Genomic DNA, 22,754 nt, shown 5'->3' on the forward strand with positions numbered 1-22,754 from the left:
AACTCCAAATGTTCGCAGAGCCCAAACCTGCACCCAGCATGGGAGTCCTTGGGATCCCATATGAGAGCTACATGCACATGTGTGTGATGACAAGAAGCTGAGTGCCCCTGACGCTGTGGCCCTGTCTTGATGGCTAGTGACCTACCACTCCACCAGGACCTTGTTCAACCTGTCGCTGGCGACTCACGCACTCAGCCGGCAGGTTCCTGAGCCCAGGTACACCCTGCCCACCACTCACAGAACAGACCCAAACTCTAGCAGGTCCAACTGGGGCTCTTAAGCCCCTGATCCAGGCCAAATGCATCAGCAGCCTTGCAAGGCACTCTGGTGCCTGGGACAAACGCAGGCACACTGCACAGCATCACAGCGCCTTACCTTTCTTGGCTGTCTCCATCTCTTCCTCAGTCCAGCGAGAACTCTCGTTCATCTCCATGGAAGCTGAAAGGGAGAAAGGCAATTGGTTGAAGCCCCATAGTTTGCTTTCCCTGCAGTTGGCTCTGAGCCAGCAGAGGCCTAATTCAGCTATCCTTTAACATAGTACCCAGTCCTCATGCTAGGGAGCCGGGTGCTAAGCACATGTAACCCCACAGTGCACTACGGAGAGGTGATCTGCTATCCCCAATTGCAGACAAGGACACTGAGGTGCCTAGGGACTGGACCACGGCTTCTATCTCTACATGCACTTTGCTAGGAAGGGAGTGGCCCACCTGGGGATGTGGTCACAAGGTAAGTGAGAGATGATGCGTAGGAACTGCAGGTAGACAGAGGCACCACTGTGCATAGCAGGCCATGTCACGCCTCCTTGGGCACGACCTTCGTAGAATCTAGAATCTAGATGCCCAAAGCCTACTCCAACTATGACTGTGAAAATAGCTCCTCAACATCTGCCCAAGACTCATGAGTGACGTCACCATGGCTGGGACTCCGAGTGTGCCGATGACTGCTACAATCTTCCCAGTTTGTCAGAACACAATGAGGTACGTCAGAAGGGACACAGTCAGGCACACATGGGGCAAAGTGGCCTTGTTTGAACTACACACTACTCTCCATCCACTACACGGGTGGCCTGCCCAGAGCCCAGCTACGAGTCCCCACTGGCAGGGGAGAGTTGGGAACCCTATACAAACTGAGGGACAGAGAGTCCAGCAAGCAGATCAAGGCAGGAAGGGAATGGATAGGGCTGCCTCTTGACAATCTCTCCATTCCTGCTGCCGAGCCCTGCTATCTCGCGGACCTCACAGCACCCCCAAGGAGAGATAATTCTGGAGCACCGAGAGATGCCCAGGGTGTGTTTTCTACCCTTCAGATTCATCCCAGCATAGGCCAGGCCCTACAGGGCTCTCCTGCACATGTGCCTCTGGGACACTGATACCCAGTGGCAGCTGACACAGGATCCGTGATCAGTGGGGCTGAGATCGAACCCCAATTATATCAGCGATGTAAAGGCCCAAACCAACTCTCTTGGTTTGTGGAGTGAGGACTTAGCGCAGATCCAGGGAGCCCCTAGTAGGGTCCGTGAGAAACAAAACGGGGTCTCACTATCATTCCATCTGGGAAGAGACCCAGGAAGCCAAGATGACCTGCAAGAGGGTGGACATGCACTGCTGCCCCTAGTGGCTGCCCACGGAACTGCAGCTCAGCTCTATTGGCCCTCTTTTTTTTATTAAGAAGAGGCAGGATTAAAAAGCCCTTCTAGGTCAGAAAGGAGAACCAAGACTCACAAAGGAAGGTACAGGTACCACAAAGAAACTGTCCTCTTAGCAGGTAAGTTCACCCAGCTCATCACCACCCAAGGAAATGGCTACACGGCTCAATCTTCTGATTTAAGACAACAAATGGGGCCTGGGTGGGGGAGGGGTGAATGTTACAGCCTCTTCCGGGTCCTAAATTCTGCCCATGTCCAGGCTACTGGAATCTCTTGTGGTTTTTTTGGGGGGTGTAGCAGTGAGAGAATGAATGCCCCAGGTCACAGTGAGCTCAGTAGGCAAACGCTTAGACCTGAACTCCAACCACGGCGACCCACAGTTCACTCCAACTTCAAGGAATCCTAGCAAGAGCCAATCTCCCTGTGTCCCAGCTCTTCCCAGGCTCTCCTAGTCCCTAGGCCCTGCTTACCAATCTCTGAATTCTGCTGAGGGGCAGCAGCCTCCTCATGGTTGGCCTCGTTGGCCATGGAGCGGGTGATGCGGCCTTTGCGGCGGCCTTGGCTGTTGGCAGTTTTGCGGCCTTTGGAGGTCACAGCCTCCTTCTCATCGTTGTCCTCCCCAGAAGTGTCGTCTGTCTTCTCCCTGCAGTCATGGAAGGAAGACCAGCATGGATCAGCTAGGGCTGAAAACCTCAGGACCACTGGAAGAGACCTTTGGGTCTCTCCCTCAGAGCTGGTGAAAGGGAAGAGGCGATGCCAGCCAAAAGAGGGCACTGTGGGGAGGCAGTGCTATGGGCAGGCAGCCCTCTGGAATACTACCTTAGCATCAGAAGGGCAGCGGGAGACTCTACAGGTCTGGGGAGGGAAGGGCAACTGTTGGGTAGTCAGTCACTTGACTCCACAAATCACCAGTGGGGACTCACTGACACCAAACAGGGGGTCCTGCTAGAGGCCTTTCAGACTCTCTACAGTCTCTTTACTAGCCAGAGGACTTAATTCTGCATCCCTACAGAGCAATCTGCCAGGGTACCCAGGACTGCATGCCTGGGAAATGAATAGCAGTCCAGCCCCAGCTCTCTCTCTCTCTGTGTGTGTGTGTGTGTGTGTGTGTGTGTGTGTTTGTGCGCGCGCGCGTGTGCGTGCGCTGAGGGTGGGAGGGTGCAGGGGGGTGTCACATGACCTGGGCACCTAGCTTCTCAGAAGCATCTTGGGCAGATTTATCGTCTCTGTCGCCCATTCATCTTCCTGAAAGATGCTGGCTGGAGCCGTGGAGACAGGGAAGGGGGAGGCGCTGACATGCACAGGCCCATCACAGGCACCTGCGGCCCCTCCACCTTCTCCCCCAGCTTGGAGTTGTCAGGTGCTAATGGGAGTGACTATGGCGGTGGGGGCTGCCAGATGCTTGCATCCCTGTATCCTCCCGAGGCTCTTCAGCCTACTCTCCCTCTTGGACCTCAAGGGCTTTAGGGAAGAGGCCAGGCTGAGCGCCAAAGTGGCTGTCTGGATTTATGAGTCCAGGAGCAGGGCTCAAATGAGCAATCAGTCTTCTAGGTCTCTGGGGGGGCTACAGAGAGGGCGGGGGATGGTGGGAGCAGGGGCTGAGGCTTCCGGGAGGAGCAGCCTGGGAGAACTGACTAGGGCTCCAAACTGGCGCCAGGCACCGCTCCCCAGGGCCCAGGTGTGAGCGGAGCAGATTCAGGGCCTTACTTGCTGAGCTCCTCTTTCTCGTTATCCACATCCTGCTTCTCCTCCTCCTTGTCAGCCTCCTTCTCCTTCTCCTTCTCCTTCTCCTCCTTCTCCTCCTGGCTGCTCCGTGCCATCTGCTGCTGCTGTTGTTGCTGCTGCTGCTGTTGCTGCTGCTGCTGCTGCTGCTGCTGCTGCTACAGCCCAGGGAGCAGAGGCAGGAGGGAAAACGGGAGACAGGTGAAGCTGGGAAAGGGAGGGATGGTGAACACAGAGGCCGGGGCAGCTGGGAAACCAGCCAAGTGGGAGAGGCAGGAGTCAGAGGGAAGCGAGAAAAGCACCATGCCCTGACACAGGGGCTCAATTCCTGCCTTCTCCACTAAGCCCAGTGGATTTGACACCTGCAGAAAGGCCTGGAGTGGGGACAGTAGGCAGGGTGCAGGCGGGCATGCCAACACAAGGTGTGGAAAGAGAAGGCAGGAAGGCAGTCCTCTTCCCCTCCATTGTTCCTTCCTGGCAGGAAAACACAGCAGTCCACCATGGCTCTAGGCCTTGTCTTTTGCAGGACTAGGCTACACTGGGGATAGACAGGGATATCGTGGCATACTGGTACAGTTACCATGTGCTCTTGAGGCTACACTGTTACTCTGGATCCCCAGAGTCACCCTCCTCACCACCAAGAACCCCATGTTATCGGAGAGGAGGGGCCAGGGCAGCCATGCGTGACTGCTGGCTGCTCAGCTGGGCACCAGATGTCTGTCAGCCAGTCCGGGCCCTGCTTTCAGATCCTACCCCTTCATGAGGCTCAGGAAAGATGCCTCATTCTGGCTGACAGAGCTCCCTGAAGCTGGCACTGAATGGGCTTTTGTCAGTTCAACAGTGTCCCTTTTAACATGTGCTCAAGGTGAGCACCATGGAAACCAGGGGTCTGAACTCAAGGAGATGGACGGCAGGAGGAAATTTCTGTGCCTGGCCTGCATTTTACAGGTCTCTGCAGATGGGGCCTGAGCTGTCTCACGCAGGCGCGTGGTACCCAAGCCACTCCGCGGCATCTCCCACCCTTACACACAGGGGCTGTGATCCAGTGTCTTTGGGGGCTAGGGAGAATGCTGGAACCGAGTCTAGGACCTAGACCTCACTGCCCACAGCAAGAACCTTAAGAGGTGTCCCTGCAGCCTGGTCTGAGCCCTGTGGTTAGGGGTGACAGAAGTGACAGAAGATTCACTTTTATGCATAACAGTGCCTTGGCCTGAATGAAGCTGTGTGCTGGGTCCCTCTGACCAGCTGCTTGAGGTTGGTGAATCACAGGGCCTGTAAGGCTGATTGGCAGCACCAGTCAGCTGTGCCTAGGGATCTCAGGCTTGTAGTGATCACATGGGCAGCCGTGGTTCTTGATGCCCGAAGGCTGTCAGACCCTAACCTCACCAAGATCACCATGATCCCTGGCTAGAGGCAGCATCAGTATCTGAAATGTCCCAGCTTAGTCAGAAGCAGTGGTGTACACCTGTAACCCCAACACCTGGGAAGTAGAGACAAGAGGATTGCAGCCCAAGCTACATAGTGAGATCCTGTCTCAAAATAAAACCATTAGAACAAAAATAAAGTCAATTCCCAGGTTGCTCCAGAGCATTTCCAAGTTGCAGACTGGGACCTTAGACTGACTGGCAAGTTTTTCTCTAATGGCTGGTGAAAGGACTTCAGGCTGAACCCCTAGTCTCCAAGGCACCCAGCTTGGTGTTGCCACTGTGTAAACAAATGGGAATGCCATATGACAATAAAGCTTTATTTATAAAAGCAACTGAGGCGCCGAGTTTGGCTGTAGGCTGACTCTAGACTAACCCTGAGGCTCCCTATATTCACCTAGCCCCTTGCAAGCCTACTGCTGGAGTCCTCAGATCAGAGTGATGGAAAACCTCAGGCTGTTTGTAACCCATGGCAAAAGGGATACCCCAGGAGACTTCAACCCCAGCTTGGAGATCAAATGCCACCATCCGCCATGACTCCCAAGCATGCAGTAGTAGCAAATAACAATTTATCAGTTATGGTCAGGGTAGCCATATATGTCCCCCTACCCCCAGATCACAACACTATGGGCACCCTGAAAGGCTCTACGGGGAGTTGCAGGTGTCCAGATCTGCTAGAACTCATTTTTTTTTTTTTTCAGAAAAAAAATGTAAGGATAGATGCCAGCTGACAACGTGCCTAGGATGAGACTGTGTCCTCATGTCACCTGATATTACACCTGTTCCAAGGATGAGAACAAGACACAGAAGTCAAGCAAGCCATCCGAGGTCATACAGCGCTCCTAGCAGAACCTACAGCCAGACGGGACCTCCACCACAGCCTCAGAGACTCTGGGTTCCTCCAAGTGGAACTGTGGCACCTACTTTATTCCTATCTCAAACAAACCCTTGTCTACAATGGGACACCAAGGCTCCCAAAGTGTGGAGCCCACCCCTACAGAGCATGTTCTGAAGCCGACCAGGCCAAGAGTGAAGTGTTCTGAGAAAGAGCAAAGTAAGACCTTCAAGGGGCACACACAGCCCTGCCTGGCACGTATCCCCAAGACCCCCCTGTATGAGGAAGTGGGCCTGGTAAAACCCAATCTCTGCACTGAGTCTTCAGGTTTGTGGTAGCCAAGACCAAAGGAAGGCATTTGGGATGCCCTGGGTTCCATCCCAGCACCAAACTTAAACTTGACAATTCACAGCCATTCTGACTAATACACACTCTTCATTCATTCATTCATTCATTCATTCATTCATTCATTCAACCAACACTGTAATACCAAGAACTGACAAACCAAATGCCCCAGCAACTGAGCTCTGACAGCTTCCCTGTGCAGGGAAGGGAACCTGAGAGGTCAGGTGGGTGAACAGGAATGGGGCGTGGGACCAGAGCAGAGGAAGTGCACAGCAGCTGGGGGTACCCCATCCCTCCCTCCCAGAGACACACAGCAGGAAATGCAGGCTCAGCTCTCAGAGGTGTCCTGAAGCCATCTGAGTTAGTGGAATAATGAGGGTCAAGCATGAAGAATGGCCACCTTGTCATTAACAGAAATGTATGCCTTGTGGTTGGTTTGAGACGGGGCGGGGAGGGGTTGCTGTTTTGTTTTAAAGACAAGGCCTCACTATGTAGCCATAGCTAGCCTGGAATTCGCTTTGTAGACCAGACTAGCCTCAAACTCAGAAATCCGCCTGCTTCTCCCTCCCAGGTGCTAGGATAAAGGGGTGTGCCACACCAGGTCAGAGGTCAGCGTTTAAACAGGCATGTGGCCACGGTGGGCCAGCCGGCCTAAGACTGTGAGGTTCCAGCACTAGCTGTTCACACTCTCCTGAGCTATCTGCTGGGGACACACTTTCACCCAGGCTAGCCGAGTGCTGGAGCTGTGTGCTGCATCCCCAGCCCTAAAGGTCCCATTTTAAATCAACTGGGGGCTGGGGTCGGGACCTGGTGGGCGTGCTGGCTGGTTTGACACAAGCTTGCGTCACTTAGGAAGAGGGGATCTCAACTGAGAACATTAGAATGGCTTGTGCATTTTCTTGTTTGATGACAGTGTAGGAGGACCTAGGTCACTGTGGGCAGGGCCGCTCCAGGATAGTGGTCTTGGATGCTATAAAAAAAAAAAAAAAAAAAAAAAAAAAAAAAAAAAAAAAAAAAAAAAAAAGCAGGCTGAACAAGCCACGGAGAGCAAGCCAGTAAGCGGTATTCCTCCATGGCCTCTGCTTCCTATCTTGAGTTTCTGCCCTGACTTCCCTCAGAGATGGACTGTGGGGTTGAACTGTAAAGCTGAAATAAATTTCTTTCTCCCAAAGTTGCTTTTGGTCATGGTGTTTATCACAGCACCAGAAATCCTTACTGGGACAGCGGGCAAAGAAAGGCGCTTGCTGTGTAAGCGTAAGGACCTGAGTTCAGATCCCAGTACCAACATCAAAAGCTTCACATAGATGTGTGCACCTTTAGCCCTAGTGCTAGCGGGGAGGGGACAACACAGATGACTGGGGTTTGCTGACCACCAGTCCAGTTCCAGGTTAAGTGGAGACCCTGTCCCACGGAAATGGAACAGAATAACAGAGGGGACACTTGTTAATGTGCATGTACGCTCGTGTGTGTGTGTGTGTGTGTGTGTGCGCGCGCGCGCGCACACACACACACACACACACACACACACACACCCTTCTAAGCAGAATCCTGCCCTCCACCAGAATAAAATCTGACCTGGGACATCCATTCTGGGTTGACCTCCACACAGTAGCTTGCTCCCATTCCCCTCTTGCCTTCAGAAGAGGTCACTAGAGTCCCTTCCTGGGGCCTCTGCACTCAGTGTGCCCTTTGCCAGGTCAGTTCCTTCTTATTGCTCAAGTCTGGCCTCATGTGCCTTCCAGAGAAGCCCTTGGGGCCAGATCCCTGAAAGCTACCCTGGCTCACGTGGGCACAGGACTTGAGCAGTCTTCCAAACCACCTCAAAGCTGACATCCAGAGACCTCATGTGTCTTGCTCAGAGTCAAGTCATCAAAACAGACCCATACATGCAGAGCCTTCACCAGTGGGCAACTCCCAGTGCTACCGATCTGGTATGCATCAGGGTCATGTTTGTCCGAATGATGGATCGTGTCCAAGCAGCACTTATACTCCCACCTCCAACGTGGTCAGTTTGGGTAGTGGGAAGAGCTGAGTCTTCTGTGCTGTGTGGGTCCTGGCCCAGGCAAAGGTTTTGAACCTTTTTCATTTCCCACAGAAGTGACCCAGCTTGCTCTATCCACAGGGCACAGGCTCTCCAGCCTCCTGGGCTCCCCAAATGCCAGCTCTGAGCAGATTCCCCTCTTGGCAGGGAGCTGGGCAGGAAATCAGGGATGTCTGCTTAGCTGGGCCTAAATTGGCACGGGTCTGCCTTGCCCAGAACACACCCAATAAAGCAGCTACCCAGCCTGCTACAGGCCCTAGGCTGGAGGCCTCCTACTAAGGTCTGAGACACAAGCACATTCCCAACTAAATGGCCTAGTCAGGGCACTGTGGTTTGGTCTAACCCACAGGCCCTGGTCATCAACCCCTGGTGACGTCACAGGCAAGGGGCAGCTAGCTGGTCCTCAAGGAAAGAGTGCCTACCATACACTGGCCAGCCTGTCTGGTGCTGCCCTGGAATAGCCTGCTGGTCATACTGTTCCTGGCCAGGCAACCTGGGCCCTGCCTGGGAACAAGGTCTGCTGCCCCTTGGCAAGCAACCAGAAAATAGTGTGTGGCTGGGGAGGAAAGGTGGATGGAGAGGTGAGATGGGGACAAAGAGGAGGTGACACAGGGTCACAAAGACAAGGATAGACAGGAAAGCAGACAGAGAGCAGGAAACAGGGCCAGACAGAGAGGGAAAAGATGAGAGCCCAGAGCGGAAGCCATGCACAGAGGCAGAGAGTGACCAGCATGTGTGGCCAAGGCCAGGAGAAGCACAGCGTGACAGAGGGTGAGAGGGGCAATTGACAAAACATGGGCCAGGATGTGAGGGCTGACATCAATGATGACGAAGAGCCTCTGCCACCAATGTCCACCTCACTCAAGAGAGGCTGGCCTAGAAGTCAGAAGTCCAGGACAGACTTTTCCTGACTGCAGAAAAAACGCTCTAGAAGACCTACCTAGTCTACCCTCGGGAACACGCCTGCGCAGTCACAGGCCCCTCACAGCCTCTGCAGACTCCGGGTTTAGGATGGAGAGACCACAGTGGTGGTGACAGTACAGCTGTGACTCTCCTCGGCAGATCTGGGCAAGGAACCAGAAGTGGCCATCAGACCGTTGCCCAGTCAGTGGGGCAGCTCGGGGGAGGTGCCAGAGAATGGTCCGAAGAATGAGTGAGGAGGTCACTGTCCCCAGACACTCCTGAGCCTGTCTCACCCTGGGCAGAGGCCAGAGAAGCTTCTGGAATGGGAGCCACCTTGTTAGCTAAGCAGTAAGGTGAGCCTGCCACTCCAAATGGCTAGCTACGCTCCTCGCCCATGGGAAGCTGAGGTCAAGGAAAGCCTCACTCTCTCAGCCAGAATAAAGGCAAGCACTGGCTAGGTAGGCTGAGAACTGAAGGTCACTGGTGGTCACTGCTGGTATCCAATGACTTCCGTGAGGACTTTATAACCTGTAGGTTTAGTTTGTTTGCTTGGGTTGTTTTTGCTGTTTTTGGTTTTGGTTTTTCGAGACAGGATTTTTCTCTCTGTAGCTTTAGAGACTGTCCTGGAACTTGCACTGTAGGCCAGGCTGGCCTCAAATTCACAGAAACCCACCTACCTGCCTCTGCCTCCCGAGTGCTGAGATTAAGGGAATGCGCCACCACTGCCCGGCTACCACTATGTTTTTGAAGTGTGACCACTGACCAAGTACTGGCACAGGGCCGGTGGGGTCCAGACAGGGAAGGGCTGGCTGTCAGGTTCAGGTCAGCAGGGATGCCTGAGGGCAGGTGGAGGACACTAACAAGGTAAACACCTCCTCTTGACCTGGCCACACAGCCCTGCAGGGAAGTGCTTGTCACCCTGTCCTTAGCCATCTCCGCCTGTGTAGGGACACTACAGAAAGGGTCCTAAGGGTGTCTGAGGTTCTCCTTACCTACCACCTTGCTCTCTGGGTGCTAGTTCCTAGGGCTGAGGTTCTCAGAGTCACTAACAGCAAGTTCTGAAGAACTAGAGAGCATTGGCTTGGACAAGCTGGCCACCAAAGTAGGGGGTAAATCTGAGAGTCACATCTCCAGACATCCATCCCAGTGTGTTCAGAGGGGTATGGGTGCTAGATACCTAGGTGTCCCCAAGGTCACTTCTCTGTCCTGTTCCTCTCTTGGCTCAGTCCCATCAAGGCAGGGATGGAAAGAGCATGTAGGGAGGAAGAGGGGGTCACGGGACACCTGCGTGGGCTAGGAAAGAAGACAGCTAGTGCAGAAAATGTAACTTCTCCAAGGAGGCATGCAAGATGTGGAGCTTGGAGAGGGGGAGGGCCACTGGCACCTTAGCCATCTGGGAAGACCCACCTGGTGTCTTGTCTACCTTGAAGCTTCTCCCTGGAGAATCCGAGAGAAGGAATGGCTTGCTGGAATCCCAGTGTGTTCCTGAATACATGGACTCCCCTAGAATGGTAGTTCTCAAAGCCTAGTGTCATTCAGGAAGCACTCAGTACATGCCCTTATGAGCACAGACATTCGTCCACCAATCAGCCACCTCCTGGGAGCCCTCTGCATGGCACCTGCTGTGCTGAGAAGCAGAATGGCCACTTGTGGCGTCCCTAAGTGACAGTGTCGGCATCTGCAAACAGGGCCACCCCAACCAAGAGATATGGAGAGGATGAAGAACAGTGTGAGGGGGGACCAATGGCAAAAAAGTGGACACAGAGAGATGGCTTAGCAGCTCCTGGAGGCACCACTGGGAACAGGAACCAAAGAGCAGATGGAGACAGAAGCAGCCTGCAGCACAGGAACACTGGGCGGGACAACCCTCAGGTGGGAGCAGTTTTCTGCCCTCAGCCGTTTCAAGGCATATCACCACAGCGCAGAGACCAGTTAACACAGTCCCTAGAGTTCACAGCTCAGCAGAACTTTCACATGATGCACACCAGCAGTGCGGCTGGCCAGAGACCACAGGCTGGCCCCACTACCCAAAGATCCCCATAGGACAACCGTCTTCCCTCAGCTCCTACAGCCAAGGTCTGTCCCCTGTGGATGCCCCATTAGCTATGTTCCCTATTCTTTCCATTGTCACTATGGCTACGACACCTCTCACCATCAGGGTCATCATCATCACCATCACCACTGTCACCAAAACCAGCATCATCACTGTGGTGGCTTAAATGAAATGTTCCCCATACTCTAAAGAATTTGAACACTTGGGTCCTGAGTTGGCAGCACTGTTTAGGGAGGCACGGGAGGTATGGCCTTATGAGAGGAAGTGTATCACCAGGGGCAAGCTTTGAGGTTTAAAAGTCACCGCTGCCCCTGGTTTGTTCTCTCTGCTTGTTGCTTATGGTTCGAGATGTGAGGCCTTGGCTTCTTCTCCTGTCACCATGCCTGCAATTTGCTGCCACACCTCTCTGCCATGATGGACTCTTAACCCTCTAGAACGGTAAGCCAAGTAAACGCGTTCTTCTATAAGCTGCCTTGGCAATGGTATTTTTAAGCTACAGAAAAGACAATCACTGCCATCACCAACAACACCATCATCACCAACACCATCATCAACCACCATCACTAAAGCTCCATGATCACCAGCCTTGTCACCAAACCCATCATCTCCGTCAGCAGCAGCATCCTTACCACCGCCCCAGCAGCAGCAGCACTACCACCATGGCAGGCAGCAGCACCCTGGAGATTTAAACAGGGTCCTGGAGATTTAAACAGGGTCCCATGTCTCCATAGACCCAAAGCCTCCCAACCTCATCCTGCCTTCCACTTGATAGCTAACTGACCTTTTGTCTGTTAATCTAGAACATTCCTGGACACCGCAACAAGACCTACAGCATACCCACTGCTCTATGCCACACAGCTGTGGAGTCACACATCTGTCAGAAGTATAAGTAGGCCAGCGCACTGTGGACACATAAAATGAGCTGGAAATCCACAGCCACAGACCAAGTCCTGGGTGTTTCGCTGAGCGTGTACACACGAGTGTGTTTGTATCTGTGTGCACATATACATGGAAGCCAGATGAAAACCTCAGGTCTTATTCCTCAAGAACTGTCCACCTTGTATCTGAGACTAGGTCTCTCTTTAAGAGATGCTGTGAGCTACCATGTGGATCCTCTCTAAGAGCAACCAGTGTTTGCCTGCCTGCCACCTTATTTCTTGACAAGATGTATCTGTGTGATCTTTACTGCCCTGGAGCTCTGGTCTCAGGCTGGCCTCAAATTTATAGAAATCCACCTTCCTCCCAAGTGTTGGGATTAAAGGCATACACCACCATGCCAGGCTTCAGTCAGTGTTCTTAACTGCTAAATCATCTCTCCAATCCTGAAATGTGGCCTTTTAGCCATAAGGACTATGGACGGATAAGTCGTACACCAGTCGTACCCAGCTAAGACAGAAGCAGCAGTTTGTTCCCAAAATACACTGTCAATAGCCCTCTTCAAGTCAGATGCCATAGAGGGAACCCTAACAGTGTATGGTTCCAATCATGAGGGACCCTGGACTGCAGCGGCCCAGGCCCCAAAGCCAAGCAACCCAGACCATTTCTTACCTGACTCTTGCCTCGGCGCCGGTAACTCCGCCTCACCAAACTCTTGTAGTTTTCATTCTTCTTGGTCAGGTAGTAATAGAGGACACACTCAGCTACTGTCTGTGGGACAAAGAAAGGACGCTGAGGAGCATGCAGGGCAAAAGAATTCAGAATAGGAGCCAGGCATCAAAAAGGCTGAGTTCAAATCCTAGTTCCTCCAATGACAAGCTGGGTGACCCTGGCCAATCTCACCAGCTTGTGTGTGATGAGCACACTGATCACGCTACTAACGTGGGTTACTCTGAATGAGAAACACACGGGACAGAGCCTGGCATGGAGAGACGGTAGAGAGTTATGGGCTATCAACATAGGTCCTGTCCTTGCAGCTGTAACAGGGCTGGCATCCCAACAGCCAAGCTCCCATGAAGAACAAGGCCTCAGGCACATACAGCTCCACAAACCCAGCCTTTGCCACACATGGCTCTGTGCTTACTCCCTACACCTGGAGTCCAGAACCTCTCCCAGAACTTAGGCATCAGGGACAAGAAGCAAAAATGGATGTGTGTAGTGGCGGTTGTGCCTGAGATGTCCATTCCTATATCAAGACAAAGACCATGAGGACTGTGGGGTGGGACAGACCCCAGCTGCCTATACATCAGGTCACCCCTGGAATGAGCCACGAACAGACACTGTGCCCCCAAGGTCCCCCAAGCCAACTCTTGCCCACACCCATGGCCCAGCAGAGAGACTGCCCTTCAGCCCAGGGAGGCGCTAAACTTCCTCCTGGTCTGACAGCAAGTGTTGAGGCGACAAGTCTGACCTGGATGTCAACCGCATTCGCTGTCACACTGCCTGGGCCTACTGGGCTATAGAAGGAACCTTGTGTCCGAGAGGCTCGGGCCAGCCTCATCTGGACCTTCTGAGTGCCTCTCCCCCTCAGACTCCCATCCTCTTCCCTCCCCGCAGCCTTGCTCAACCTCCAATTTTTGAGCCACCCTGACTCTATCGAGCCCTAGCCTTAACCTACAACTGTTGGGTCGCCCACACCCAGCAGGACACGTCACCAGCCAGGTAGGCTATTTATAGGGCTGATTTCCAACACTGGTTCGTCAGGTACTGGATCCCAAAGGGTCCTAGAACATACCACCCCCACGACAGTTGTCAGGAATGGTCATTGTCTTTGAAAATGGCTGTGTAGATTCCCATGTCCCACCTCCCACCAGCTGCCAGCAGACCTGGGACTCGGGCCAAGGGGCCAGCCAGAGTGGCTGGTGGGCATACCACTGTGGAAGGACTAGACACATAAACTGTAGCCCTCAAGGGTTGGCCATGGTAGTCTAAGGTGCTGGGCCTACAGAAGCAACTCCAGCACAGAGCCAATGCTGCCACATGCCCACGCTAAGGGCTGTCCATGTCCCATCAGCCAGCCTAGTGTGTGAGTGAAGGCCACATAACTGCCCTCTGGTGACAATGTGACTCCTTGTCAATAGGAAGCAGAGCTAGAACAGAGTGGCTCCAGGCTCGGGTTTGGGGGACAGGTGGGGTTCAAACATCAATCTGAAGAACGTTTATTCAGAATGACAGAGACACTTTAGCCACACACTGGAAGTAGTATCTGGACTGTTAGGAAGCCCACAATACTCATGGACTCAGAAGGTCATTCCGGAAACACACAGTCCTGGATGCAAGCCATACCTGGCCACAAGGCCTCAGCTGGAACGTGGCAAACTCTCTAAACTGGCGCCTATCCCTGTGTACTGGGCAAATGGCTATGTGATGCCAGTCCCCACAGCTTTGCCGCCTGGGACTGAAGCCCGAGGCTCCTCCCCATCCCGGGTGGGGCCTGCATGGCTTTTCCCCGAGGAAGGAGGCGGAGGTAAGAAAAAGATGGAGCTGGCCAGGGAGACAGAGGAGGAGCATGCACTCCGCCCAGCGTAGATACCAGCCCTGGGGAATGGATGGCGAGCTGGCTTAGTACCCAGCACTGCCAGCCAGGAATAGACACTCACCTTTCTCTCCAGGAATGAGGCGATCAGGCCAAAGTTCTTGGGGTGCTGCATGAACCTGGGGGGCAGGAGAAGGGGGGAAAAAGACAGGCATTGAGGTTAGGCGAGGCTGAGGGAGGTCCCGCAAGACAACCAAGAGCTGAAAGTGCCCGGGCGCCTGCCACCCCAGCCTGGCTTGGCGGGCGCCGCCCCACTAGCAGATCTTCAGGGCGTGGGAAGGGCTGTGGGGCAGGGACCAGGGTCCAGGGCGTTCCTTTGAGTGACTCACTGGCTGTAATGCCTTTGAAAATACATTTGTTTGTCTTGCCGCAGGCTTCCAGGAAAAATGAGGACACGGCATTCAGCTTGCCAATGGGGTCCCCCCCCCCCCAGATCTGCTTTTGTGTCTTTCCCCAGCTAGGTCTGAGAAGCTGGACCTAGCTCAGCCTGGCCTAACTCAGCCTACGCCAAGCCTGCCTGAATGAGGCCAGGCCAGCCAGGCGATAAGGCCTCCGGAGTGCTGGAGCAGAGCCTCGGATGCCCAGGAAAAGCCAAAAGTGGCTAGAGCCGCAGGGGGTGGCGGGAACTGGCGCCAAGCCACCAGCTTCCTGTGAAGACTGAACATTACTGGGAAAGCCGGCCAGCTGAAATGTCAGGGCCAGGCAGTCGTGGGGGTGGGGACAGGGTCAAGGCCTGTTCACACCCCAAGGATGCTGAGTGGCGTCACTGGGCCTGTCCCCTAGTCTCCAACAACTTGCCACCACCCCGGTATCTCCTGGGGCAGAAATGGCTGCCAGCGGTACCGGGCTGGTTCCCACCAGAGCCTAGCCTGTGTTGGGCTGCCCTGCCTGGCCTCCAGGTGGCTGGGCAGCAGGCCAGAGGCCTCTCCCGCTCCCCTCCGCCAGACACTGGGGAATCCGGAAGGGCCTCTTAGCTCTTCCCAAGGAAGCCATGGTAGCAGGGCGGCAGGATGGCGGGCTACCCTGCCAGGGCTCCGCCCACCCAGGTGGCAGGCAAGCCTAGGGCACCTACCACTCTTGCCCTGATCCTATATCTTCTATAGGGTTTCCTCCGGCAGTAATGGGCCCCGGGACACCAGGAACCAAATGTAAGACACTTTAGGGCACTTATCCCTCTCCCTGTCATCAGTTCCCTGGAGACAGGTTAGAGTCAGATTTGATGACACAATCTGCAACCCAGCAAATCAAGTGGCTGAGGCAGGTGGACAACCAGACTGGGGTAAAGTGAGTTCCAAACCAAACAGGGCAATTTAGTAAGACCTCATCTCCAAAGTATGAAAGAAAAAAAATTAAACCACAAGGCTCAGAGGTAGGCTGTCCCCAGAGGTGGGCATACATGAGGTCTTGGGTCCAGACTAGTACTGGGCACATCATGCCACTGCCGAGGGGGCATTTCTGGGGTTCTACTAATCACAGGTCAATAAGGCACCAAAAGGAAGTCCACCGTAGCAGCACATGCCTAGATTACCAGTACTATGGGCTGAGGCAAGAACTTTCAGAGTTCAAAGCCAGCCTGTGCTGCATAAAGGCAGGCCATAGTGGCTCATGCTGTGATTCCAGCATTCAGGAGGCCGAGGCAGGAGGGTCGATACAATGAGTCTGAAGCCAGTCTGAGCTATGAGACTATGTCTTAAAAACAAAGCAACAACCACAGAAAAACAACAACCAGGCAACAAAAGTTCTACATATACATTAAGCACACACAGACCATCTGGGCCCATGAAAACCATATTTGGTATGCCCGTGTTACTATCCCCCAAATAACACTTGAGTAACGACTGTTCATGTGGACTTAGATTACATCTGTTATTGTGACCAACCCTGAAATAAGAATGGGGACATGCAGGTCTTAGGCAAATCAACCTTTCACATAAGGGACAGGGTGGCCAGAGTGTTTTGTGTTGGGGCAGAAGTAGCAGCCAGCAAAACCAGGCCGGTTCCCACCAAAGCCTGGCCTCTGTTGGGCTGCCCTGCCATGGAACTCTCACAGGCGCTAAGAAAGCACTATATGGCCATGCCCATTTTACACAGGAGGAAACTGAGGCTGGACGGAGACTGGCTTGTGCAGGGTCAAGCTGCTGTTAAGCGGTAGAGCATCTGTCATCAGCACCTTTGCAGATGAGGCCTCCACAAAGGCCAGGATCCTCCAAAGACCCACTTAGTATGGCAGCGTCTGGCACAGACAGAAGATAGATCCAAAGTAGACACTGGCTATGGAGGATCAGAGTAAATCGCTATACCTGAAGGGAATGAGATGCCTCAGGAAGGTTCAGCCACACAAACACCCACACAGTGCTCATCCACTAAAATAACAAGACCACCAGGGGACCTGGACACACAGAGCCTCAGTCACTTCAGGACCCAGGACTGTCTTCTGGCCACTGTCCTGGGTCACATCATACACCAGACAGGGAACAGGAGTCCCAGACACAAGCCACGAAGAGACCAAGAACTAGATGCCCGGGGAAGCAGCTCCTCGGGGTACATCCCCTGCTGACCTGTACTAGGGATAGGAGACCCACTCTATCACCAAGCCCTGGGCAGCCACCAAGAATGGTCTGTGATCTGGAACGGGGCAGCCTATTGTTGTACAGCGCCCTTCATAGGGCAGGTACAGTCTGACCCTAGACAACCGTTCCCCAAGCAAGCATAAAGACAAAGGCCTCTCTGGAGGGAAAGCAGGTCAGCCACTCTGCTCAATGAATGCCTGCTGCACAAGAACCTCGCTCCCAGCAGGCCCTTCCTGGGCAGCATGCGGGCCTCCGTCCCCACTTCACTTTCTACTCTCTTGCCTCCCGTCCTGGTCCTCTCTGAGGAGGGCTTTCTGCCTTCACACCTTGAGACCCACCACCTCTTCCAGGGCCCCCAAAAGGGGGGAATGTCTCTTTCTGCCTAGACACCACCCCTCGGATCCTCGCCCTGGGCTGAACTGGTCTTCCTCTACCCAGCAGCTCCACACTCATCCCCCTGAAACTGTTACCCAGAAACCTCTTGGAGTTCCTTTTTTCCCCCCATTTCTGAGACAAGATTTTTCTGCATAGCCCTGGCTGCCCTGGAAAACTCAGCGATCTACCTGCCTCTGTGTTCCGAGTGCCAGGATTAAAGGTGTGGCCACCACACCCAGCTGAGCTCCATCTCCTACCACCCCTTGGTTCCTGTCCTGCATTCCCCACAGTCTGTCTGTTCCAGCTGGACAGCTGCAGCCTGCCTCTGCCATGCAGCTCTGTGCCCATGAGGTGTCGTCACCTCTCTGTGCGTATGTGGGGGGAACTGCCTGACTCAAGGCTGTGGAGAAGAGGAGACAAGGACATACATAGTTCCCATGGAGATGGAAGCAGAGATAAGAGGCCAAGGACCCCAGTGTACCACCGGAGCAGGGAGAATTCCGGACAGAATGCCCCTATGTCTAGGGTGTGAGGACAGAGAAGACACAGGCAAGGCTCCCAGGCAGCCGTGGAGGGCACTCACTTCTCACGGAAAGTGTCCCTCTCCTGCTCACTCCACATGTTGGTAACCTGGCGGTCCTTGTACACCTTCATGGGGTCGTCCATGAGCCCATTCATGTTGATGAACTTGATCCTCTGCTGGTCTGCGTCGTATAACATGGGCGGGATCACTGCCAGCTGACGCATCTGCTTCTCCAGGTTCTGCAGCAGAGCAGAGGGTGGGGTCAGAGGGCAAGTGAAGGACCTAGCAGGTGAGGAGCAAGCATCCTGGGCCTTGGACACTGCTGGGGGTGGGGGGATGAATTAAGAGCCAGCAGTGGCTAGCGTTAGTGAGGATTTAGAGGCGTGGGATGGCAGGAAGGCAGAGCTATAAATTCAGTACAAAGTATGAGGCCTCATCTGCAGCAGCAGAACCCATGAAACTCAGGGCCACGAAGGCAGTGTAATAAAAACACTGTGAGGGCAGGGACGGGGCACGGCCCAGCCTGGCTCCATGCACTCACGGGGTGGCACATGTCTGGTTCAGAGCCAGGAATCCAGGGCACAGCACAGGGCATGCAGAGAACCTAGCCACCTACCTGCCAAGTACTCACAACCAGCATCCCCTGGGGACTCAGCCTGCCCTGCCCTTCTGTGGCTGCCTCATCCACCGTGTTGGGGAAATGCCACTGACTGTTGAACGTCTCCTGACCAGCACTTTCTGGCTCTGAACCAGACTCTGCCTCCAGCCTTGCTCTGGGAATGTCTCCTCCAAGGGGTGGCAGCAGCAGTACTCTTGTGTGGCTAGGACCCGGGGAAGGGTCTAGTGTGTGAGTGGACAGAGACACCTTCCTGCTTCCAGAGGAAATGAAAGGCATGTCCACGTCCTAGAGTTGCTGGTGAAGCCGCCACATCAGTGGGACAGGTACTGAACCCAGGAACATGGTCGTCAGCCAGCCAGCTCTAGGGCTGCAGCTGGTGGCTTTTCGAGTTCTGCTTTCTGTCCCCAAGAGGAGGAAAGGTTTTCCTACAGAACTATGGCAAAAGGACATCACTTTAAGGCCAGCCATCTGGGCATCTTACATTGCACTAGGGTGCCCGCCCCAAGCCAGTCAGGCTGCTAGGTGCTTGGGGCTGTCACCACACACAAGGAGACAACTTAAGTAGCCAACTGTGGTGCACGGGCGGGGACTCAGCTCAGAGAACAGTCACAAAGGCGTCACTGACTGTCCTGTCCAGCACCTCACTTTAGTGTTCATGTAAACAGCCTCGAGGGACTCAAAGGGGATGGGTGCTCTGGCCACCTCTACCTGTGAGCAAAGCCACTGGGAAGGAAGCAAGGGTTCTGGGACATGGCATTCTGGGTCCATTGTGATGCTGGCCATGGGGACAAATGTCATACTGGACACCAAGCCCACAGACCAGAAGGGACAGGTCCCGAGATGGTGATCATAGGTGGAATCACCAATACTGGCACTAATGTCCAGGTGCTCCGGGGAGGACCACAGGACAACAGGATGGAAGACAGGCTCCTAGAGGATGGTCCTCAGCTGTTCCACCTTATCCCACTGGCAGGCTTACCTGCCAGTTCTGCCAAGGTCAGTCAACAGAAGGTATGAAATGTGGCAGTGGGAGAAGAGAGAGGGGTACCTATCCCTATTCACCAACCCAGCCTTCTGATATCCCTTCTGGGCACCAGGGGTTGCAGATTAGTGAATTTCCTCAACTCTGTCTTGCCAGGTCATCTTCCAGTTTGCTGGTATCTCTATCAACTCTGCACTCTGGGGGACAGGCACGACCTGTCAAGGCCAATGGTTACTAGTGTGCCCACAACACCCAACACTGGTTCTGACATGTGCCTACCACCAGTCTCTGGACTGAAAGGCTCAGGGTGGCTTCCCTTCCTGTTGGCACCTGCCTGCTGTGGCATGGAACACATGTAAGGGACACGGAGAGGAACACGCAGAGACAGTGGGGTGCCTATGGCATCATAGTGGACTCACCTCCTGCTCAGATAAGCCATCAATGATCTCGGAAACCTCGTGTTCACTGCGGGCAGCTGACATGGAGAGCCCGCTGCCGCGCTGGCCCACTCTGCTGGAGACCAGAGGGACATAGTCAGGATCAGCCTTCCTATTGAGAGGCTAGGCTGGGTCCAGGGGGCAGATCATTCTAGAGGGTGAGCATGGGAAGTTAGAGCTAGGTCTCCCACCTCATAGGCCTGGAGCCCCTCAGGAACGCCAACCCCTGAGGCTACGGTAGCAGCCCATCCCCCATGAACCAATCTGATAAGGGACAGCAACCCTCCAGGGGCCCAGTGTTGCCTCCAGCCTGAGGGCCAGGTGCAGGTCTCTGGGCCTCAGGTCAGTTCCCAAAACCCATGCTGTCATGGGTGGGTGAGACAGGCCTGATGAACCTATGAATGCAGGTGACCACTACCTAGCCTCATTCACTGAGAACAGCCCGCCCAGGTTGTGGCCTCAGTAGGGACAGACACACAGCTAGGAGCTGAGTCTTACACAGCAGCTTCGGGGGTGTGGGATAGGAGACAGCAGGGAGACACTCATTGAGTGTCTGGGCCCAGCAGGTGCTAGGGAACCCTGGCTCTAAGTAGGAAGCCCTGTGGTGTTACTCTGTGACGCAGGCCACCAGGGGCCCCAATGGACCAGCACAGCACTCAGCTCCACATGCACTTGCCCCACACATATTTTCTTCCTCCATGCACTCACTTTCACATGCACTCAGCCCTGCATGTGTTCTAACATGGGCTCCTCTCTTCACCCTCACCCCTCACATGCTCACCCCTGCACATACAGTGATCTCTGTGGCGCCCTCACTTCTGCATGCACTTGCCCCTGCATGTGGTCCCTCTCTTAACATGGGCTCCTCTCTTCACCCTCACCACTGCACACCCTCACCCCTGCATGCACCACCTCTGTGGAGCCCTTACTTCTGCATGCGTTCTTGCAGCTCCCGCTGCTTGCGGATCTCCGGGAACTGTTTCTCGTAGTACTCCCGCACCTTGCTCTCCTTGGCCCTCCTCCGTGGATTGTTCTCAATGCGTTCTACCTTCTTCTCCCACGCCTCCATGAGCTGGTCATAGCGCTGGCAGAAGCGCTGTTCCTGAGGGGGCGCGGACAAAGAGCGGAACGCTGGTGAGGACCAGAGACTGCCTGCTGTACTCACACAGACAGACAGGGATGGACAGGCTCACTGTCACATCACAGAGCTCATGGCCCCTGGAAAGCCATAAGTGCCCCATGGATGCTATGGCCACTCCTTCCCCAGAGCTGGGTCTCCTCTACAGGGGCCTCATCTGACTTGGAAACCACCAGGCCCACCAAGTTATTATCTCAGTCACAAAAGCAAATAAGAAACAGCCCTGGACCAAAAGGCTGGGCTCATGCCCTCTGCTCACACTGGCTCTTATGGCCCAGGAAAGAAAGGTATTCCTGGGGAGCATCCACTTTCTGGTAGTTCTTCATCCATGGTCCAAACCTAAGAATCCAAACCCTAGGAGACATTGGAAAAAAGGCTCTGCCCTCCTCTGAAGGATGAGGAAGTCCCCCTCCGTGTCTAACCATAAAGCTGCCTGCTGCATATCTCCCAACCAGTCAGAGCACAGCCACATGCCCTCTGTATATCCAAGAGAATCATTTAAAAACCCCACCTCTAGCAGCCACAGGAGGACAGTCACATAGCAACCCGGTATGTTCTTGTGCTCCAATGCTGCTACAGTGTGCTTAACCTTTGACCCAGAGCACCCTGTGTCGGAGGCTCAGCAAGAGGTGAATGATAGCCTGGGCTGTGGGACCCCAGCAGAGGGAACAGGGGTAGACACCACCAGTCCAGCCTAGGCCTCTTGGCTCCCACCAAGGTGCCCAGGGGAAGAAGAGAGAACACTCTACAGAGACCAGAGGACGGAGACAGCAGTGGATACCAGAGCTGAGGTTAGTCAGGAGCCAGCAGAGGGCCAGGGCTGTACCATCCCTATCTTGCAGACAAACGACAGGGCCCCAAGACCTCAGAAATATCCCACGTGCTCCACAGCCCCAGGTACCAGCACAAAGCTTCAAGCAGCTCCCCTGGAGGAGGCTCGGTCTAAAACACGACTCTCCAGGTCTAACCACGTGTGCCTGCTACAGTCTGTGCCTGCTCTACTAGGAAATGTGTGCACCTGGCCCAGGGACAGCAGGGTACCACCCACAGGGAAGGAGGCTTCGCCAAGGGAAGAGGCAGACCTCTGTAAGCCTGCCGGATGGGAACAAGGCCGAGAGGCCTCCAGCACACTTGTTCCAGCAGGAAGGAGTGAAGCAGGCTCCTCTCTGGGTAGCAACCAGCCCCAGCCCCGGGGTCTAACAAGGCGAGTAAGCAGAGCTTTGTGGGAAGGCCCACGGCCCAGCTCTCCAGGCCTTGCTGGAAAATGAGAACGCTGTGTCTCTTCCTTGTGCTGCGGAATGGAGGCCTCCCTTCCCTAAGCCGGGCCAGCAGCAAATCCCAGGGCTAGGAGGCTTCTCCTTATCTCTAAAAAGCAGTCCCCTCCCTCCACAGCCCCAGTCACGGAGAGTTTCCTTATGACCCCAAGCCCACCCCAGATTCTCCTCCACCTCACTGGCTCCTTGCAGGAGCCACAGGGCCTCTGACATGGGACATTGGACAAGGCTGAGGCTGGGAGCGCAGGGCAGACCGCAGGAAGCATGTAGCGGTTGCTGACAAGGTGGGACGGCAGGAGCGGACCTCCATGCTTGCCTTCCCTCACCACAGCAGCAAGGCCCTTCCCTTCCTACCTGCCCTCACGCAGCAGAGATCTGCACACGACTTCCCGCCCT

The 22,754-nt window shown here is 54.5% G+C and overlaps 1 protein-coding gene across 1 annotated transcript in view; it reads right to left on the minus strand.

Annotated features, from left to right (window-relative positions):
• The window catches only part of Ncor2 (nuclear receptor corepressor 2), a 155,932-nt gene that overhangs the window by 48,925 nt on the left and 84,253 nt on the right, over window positions 1–22,754 (minus strand). Inside the window, 8 exon segments of the mRNA XM_038345068.2 lie at window positions 376–438; window positions 2,116–2,288; window positions 3,353–3,525; window positions 12,517–12,615; window positions 14,505–14,559; window positions 17,969–18,147; window positions 19,929–20,022; window positions 20,876–21,048. Coding sequence (XP_038200996.1) covers window positions 376–438; window positions 2,116–2,288; window positions 3,353–3,525; window positions 12,517–12,615; window positions 14,505–14,559; window positions 17,969–18,147; window positions 19,929–20,022; window positions 20,876–21,048 — 1,009 coding nt within the window.

Source organism: Arvicola amphibius, chromosome 10, assembly GCF_903992535.2.
Source record: "Arvicola amphibius chromosome 10, mArvAmp1.2, whole genome shotgun sequence".
Lineage (NCBI taxonomy): Eukaryota > Metazoa > Chordata > Mammalia > Rodentia > Cricetidae > Arvicola > Arvicola amphibius.